Source organism: Aptenodytes forsteri, unplaced genomic scaffold (genome assembly GCF_000699145.1).
Source record: "Aptenodytes forsteri isolate BGI_AS27 unplaced genomic scaffold, ASM69914v1 Scaffold454, whole genome shotgun sequence".
Lineage (NCBI taxonomy): Eukaryota > Metazoa > Chordata > Aves > Sphenisciformes > Spheniscidae > Aptenodytes > Aptenodytes forsteri.
In genome coordinates, this window is record NW_008795713.1 from 86,000 (window position 1) to 91,657 (window position 5,658).

The 5,658-nt window shown below is 56.6% G+C and overlaps 1 protein-coding gene across 1 annotated transcript in view; it reads right to left on the bottom strand.

Annotated features, from left to right (window-relative positions):
- Positions 1-1,015: 1,015 nt before the first annotated feature.
- The window catches only part of ETV3 (ETS variant 3), a 7,595-nt gene continuing 2,952 nt past the window's right edge, over positions 1,016-5,658 (bottom strand). Inside the window, exons 3-4 of the mRNA XM_009283471.2 lie at positions 5,165-5,280; positions 1,016-2,261 (exon numbers count right to left, since the gene is read on the bottom strand). Of these exons, the coding sequence (XP_009281746.2) occupies positions 1,078-2,261; positions 5,165-5,280 (1,300 nt within the window). The 3' untranslated portion in view covers positions 1,016-1,077. The remainder of the gene's footprint in view (positions 2,262-5,164; positions 5,281-5,658) is intronic.

Here is a 5,658-nt window from a genome sequence, read left to right on the forward strand (position 1 = left end):
CATTTCAGTGTTAATCTTCCAATCGCTCCCGACTCCACCCATACAATTAGGGAAGAAAAAATAAAAAAAATCTAGGGTACATTTTAATGCGTATATTAAAGGCATTAGGTTATTTTTTTTTTCCCACCCCACTCCCTTCCCTGAAAGAGATATTTTTTTTTTGTTGTTTTTCTGGTTTTTTTTTTTTTTTAAAAAATTTTGCTCATGGCTTCTGCAGTTATTTCGGAAAGGCGAAAAGGACTAACGTATCCCGAAGAGCGCTACCGAGATCCGCTCGCCGGCAACGCGGCTCCCTCTCCAGCAGCGTCCCGCCTCGCTGGCGCGCCGGTGACTTTCCGAATTGTGGCTTTCTGCAACCCTTCCCCGCTCCGCCGACGGCGCGATATTCCCTCGCCCTTTTGCTCATGGCTTCTGCAGTTATTTCGGAAAGGCGAAAAGGACTAACGTATCCCGAAGAGCGCTACCGAGATCCGCTCGCCGGCAACGCGGCTCCCTCTCCAGCAGCGTCCCGCCTCGCTGGCGCGCCGGTGACTTTCCGAATTGTGGCTTTCTGCAACCCTTCCCCGCTCCGCCGACGGCGCGATATTCCCTCGCCCCGTCCCCCAGCTCCCCCCCAAAACGCAGACGGCTTCCGAGGCTGACGCACGGCACGTCTCGAACGGGCAAGAAATCCTCTCCCACCATCGCACCAGGCTCCATATACATAAATATAAAAAAAAAAGGGAACTAGATGAACTCGGAGATTCCCGCTTCTATAAATACTAGAGCGTATATAAAATAGACCGTGTCTGGAGTTCCTCCGTCCCGGTGGAGGCCTCAACCCCGCTGGAGTTCGTGCAAGGCCTGAAGCTCGCGCACGGGGGCGGCCGGCTTCCCTCGCCTCTCCTAAGCGGAGCAAGACAACCGCGTCTCACCTGCAATTCAACAATGAAAACAAAGAACACAAAACCCCTAGTTTCTAGAATTACCAAACCAGGCTAGCCCCAGCCCCCCGCCCGCCCCCCATGCTCTGCAACCTTGCTACATAAATACACAGATGTTTTCAGCACAGACGGACTGCGAGGCTCCCCCCCGGGCTTAGGTGTCGGAGGCAGCCGTGGCCGTCACGGCCTTGGGACCCGCCGTGAGGTGGGGGCTGCCCAGCGCCCCGTTCCAGTGGACTCGGCCATTCTGGCGCTCCTCGGGGACGTCCGCCTGCCGGTCACCGTTCCAGCGGCGCTTGAGACGCAGCTTCGGAGGCATCAGGGCATCCTCTCTCTTCTCCTGCGCCCCCGATTCTCCGGCGGACTCTCGGGACGACTTCTCCCCGCTGCTCTCCCCTTGCTCCTGGGATTCTTCAGCCGAGAAACCGGCCTGGCTGGGCGCCGGCGGGGCTGGGTGCCACGACGGGGCAGCTGGTCTGGCAAACACAGGCCCCTTCTCCTCTTCCAGGCCGGCTGCGGCGCCGGAGCCTTCCTCTCTCTCACTTTTGTCTTTTCCTTTCGCCGGTGGCTCTTCGGACTCTGCCTCCTTGTCCATCACGGGCTCGACCTTGACCCTGGGAGGAGGGGTAGCCAGCTGGGGGGCCGCCGGCTCCTCAGCGCTTTCCAGTCTCTCTCTGTTTTTGCGCCCCACGGGTGGAGGCTGTAGCTTGATGGGGAACTGCGGCTGCTCCTCGAGGGGCATTTGGCACTGTAGTGGTGGCACCATGAGCGGATAGCGGGGGAAAGTCCGCGGACTCAGGTGGTAGTTGAAGACGGAGCAAGCCTGCGAATGCAGGTAGTGTTTCATTTCCTCGGGGTTAAAAGAGAAGCAGCTGCTACCTGTGAAGGGGCTGAGGCCCGGAGAGGGGCTGTAGGAGAAAAGGGTGGGAGTCAGGGACAACGCAGGAGAGATCGGGACGTTTAGGACCCCGCCGCGCCCCGGCAGAGGGGAGACGGCAAAGGGGCTGTGAGGATCCGGGTAGATCCCGGGCCTGGTGAAGAGAGGGAGCATAATATCGGGCTTGCGCTTCTGGTGGTTGACGCTACCAGCGCCCACGGCGTTGCGCGAGGCCATGAGATCCACGCCACGGCGCCAATCCGAGGAGCCGTCCTCCAGCTCCGGCACGTCCGGCTTCCTCTCGCCGCCGTCACCCAACGCTTCTGGGTTGGCTGGGACCAGGGACCCACCGGAGAACCGACTGGGCTGGGCATCTTCGGTGGGAGAGTGGCTGTCCAGCGGTGGGAAATGGAAGCGGGACGAAGCCGTGGGGACAGGAGGAGCGCTCTGCGGCACGACACCTGGGACAGGGAGGGGAAAAGAGAAAGAGCACGGGAGAGAGTTAAGAGCGCGGTTGCTGAGGGAGTTAAATCACAGGTAAAGAGCTGCTTTTTGGGCTGCACCCGCAGGCGTTTGGAAGAGTAACACAAAAATACCACGCGCTATCAGCAACGCAGCAGACGATTAGACGGGAGGCGCCTTTCCCCATCTGCTCCCTTCCCCTGCATAGCTCCAGTCTCCTCTGCCCACCTCAAAACCTCGCCACTGCTGGGGATGAATCTTCTCCTTCTCTCCGCCCCGGCTGAGGTTTCGTGAACCTCCAGTGCCACTGAAAGAACTTCCACTTCCAGACGCCCTCCCCTGACCTCCTCGCTCTGGTTTAACCAGAAAACGTCTCGACGACGGCGCGTTAGGAGCACGGTTAAGCAATCGTGCTCGAACGCCACCGGCAGAAGCGCTGCTGGCGAACCTCAAGCTCTCAGGGCTGACTGAAAGTCACTGATTTGTGCTTTTTTGGGGAAGACGTCGTCTCTCCAACGTTGCTGCCAGCTCTCGCTGGCTCCTCTTCCACCGCCCTGCCTACGGAGCCGCCTGTCTACGACTTAACTCGTGCCACAACGAGCCGTATCGAGGCAGATCCTTCCACCCGCTTTCTCACCTCCGTAACGCGTCCGTCGATCCTCCCTTCCCCTTCAAAACTGCACGAGCGAGAGTTCAAGAGAAAGAAACCTCATTCCAGTGCCCCAAACAGGTTTGATATCCCAACCCCCATCCCAGCCAGAAGGAAAGAAAACAGGTTGTAATTAGACAAGTGCATTCCAGTTCTCCAAACTTCTTTTTTTAAATGCATGCCCCAGAGATAGGAGGGAGTGGCTGCAAACAGGGAAAAGGAACAGCAGTGAGCAATATCGAGCTGGAACTGCCCAGACTCGTTGCTGCAAGTAATTATAGATTCGCAGCGCAGCTTCATACTACATCTTACACCCCCATGCTTTGGCTGAGGACTCCTGGAGAATACGTTTCCTTCTCCCCACCGCCATAAAGGCGGCGTGTCCCGCACAGGTGAAGCAGAACGCCTTTGTGAAGGTTTCTATTCTCCCAGCCCCGTTTTGGGGTTACTGTTTGCTTAGAAGACAATGCCTTGAAATCACATTCGGGCTCGCGCCCGGCTGGGACTCCCCCTTTCCCCCCCCCCCCCCGCCATAAAGGCGGCGTGTCCCGCACAGGTGAAGCAGAACGCCTTTGTGAAGGTTTCTATTCTCCCAGCCCCGTTTTGGGGTTACTGTTTGCTTAGAAGACAATGCCTTGAAATCACATTCGGGCTCGCGCCCGGCTGGGACTCCCCGGGGGCGGGGAGGGATGCAGGTCGCTTCGACTGCCAAAATCAACGAGCAGTCACCGCCGTACGTAGGCACAGGCTACACGAGTGAAGCAGAACGCCTTTGTGAAGGTTTCTATTCTCCCAGCCCCGTTTTGGGGTTACTGTTTGCTTAGAAGACAATGCCTTGAAATCACATTCGGGCTCGCGCCCGGCTGGGACTCCCCGGGGGCGGGGAGGGATGCAGGTCGCTTCGACTGCCAAAATCAACGAGCAGTCACCGCCGTACGTAGGCACAGGCTACACGAGCACCGATGAGAAATACTCTTGCCCACACGTAACCTGTTTTTCTCAGCCGCCGGGGTTTCGGAGTCAACATTCAGTCCCCGCTTTCCCCTGCTCTCTCCCTGCTAGACGAATCTTCAAGGCTTCCCCTGGGGCGCTCTTCACGAGGTGAGAACTACGCGCACAGCGCCGGGAGAAGGGCTGGTTCAGGCGCCTCTGTGTTCGCCCTTTCTTTGCTGCGGAGAGTTTGCAGTCTCGGGCCTCGCCGTAATGACTTCCAGAAGGGGGTTTGTTGGGTTTTTTTGATGGACTCGACGGCCACTCATTTCCCTGGTTGCGCGGCGGCTGCGCAGTTACGCGGGCGATCGCCCCAGCTGTAGAAATCTAGTTATGGGGGGGAGGACGGGGGGGACTTAACTCCACCGAAAAGGATCTTGCGAACAAAGGACCCTCTTCCAGAGAAACCGCAGCAGTACTGCTGACCCCGGGACAAACCCAGAGTGAATTCCTGCTACTGCTCCTGGCAAGAGACTCAAAGGCCTTTTAGGATGAGCAGGGAACAATTACGCTCCGTTCCCAAACGTTTTTGTTATCCTGAATGTCAGCAGGCCGTCCTGCTGCGGGGAGGATCGAGAAATACCTGCGATTTTAGTCAAACTCAGACGAGTTACTACTCTTCTCTGGAAACTGCTCTGCGCTCGCCGGTACGTTCCTCTGAACTCTAGATAGAAGTTGGGTAAGAAGAGTTCCTTTTGCTATAAAAGGAGCAGAACTGAAGCAAACAAGGGGCCTTTGCAGAAGCAGGGAGGAGAGCAAACGGCTGTTAAGCTGCGAACTTTCTGATAGCGCTCACATGCATGCCTCGCCACGCACCTCTAAGCTCCTTGTCAAGAAGGGTCACATTTATATGGCACCATAAACTCAGTTACAAGCATGTGAGCGAGGCAAGGTCGCTGCAACAGAACTAAAACCCTCTTATCCCAAGGACACCCACCCCCGACAGCAAAGCAAAGCAAACCCGCGGCACCCATAAAGACAGCCCGACGAGCGAGCTCAAATAGGAAACCAAAATGCCTCCAGTCTCCCCCGAAGTCAACCGCAGATGCGGCTGTGACAAACCCGAGGGAAAGAGCGCTCCAGATAAGGCTTTATCAACGTCCAGACATTCCCACCACAGCAGCGCTGATTGCCCCGGCAGTCTTTCAAGCGTAGGAGATGACCGAGAAGGGGATCTGCAGAGGCTGCGGGGTCGGTCCCGGCCCCGTTCCGCACGCCAGGAGCGGGGAGAGTTAAAAGCAGCAGCCCCGACCCTGCACTCACCATTAGGCCGAATGTTAATGAACGGGTAGTTGGGCATCACCAGCTTGTTGAAGTTGAACTTGTAGGTAAATCTTTTGCCTTTTGTCTTGTGGAGAATCCTCTTGTTGTAATAGTATCTGTTAACGAAAGTTAGAGAGATCGGTCAAAGCAGGTGGTGATCTGTTTGAAGGCCTCGTTTCTTCCAGCGCCGTCAACATCCGCCTCCGACGGATCTACAAAAACGAAGTTGCCCAGAGAATTTATGTTATTAACACAAGAAAATATTAGTCGGCCGGGAAGTTTCCAAACGACGCCCACTCCTTTTACAACACGTTCTTTAGCAGTAGGTTTCAAACCGTTTTACAAGTCATTACGTTCCTTCGAACATGTGGGAAAAGGCGAGATCCTGAAGGGAAGCGAAAGCTGAACAACAGGCCAAGCCTGCACACGTCATTCTCACCCCCGGCCAAACTGGGACCGGTGCCATGGGCTGGGGGGGGGGGGGGGGGGGGGGG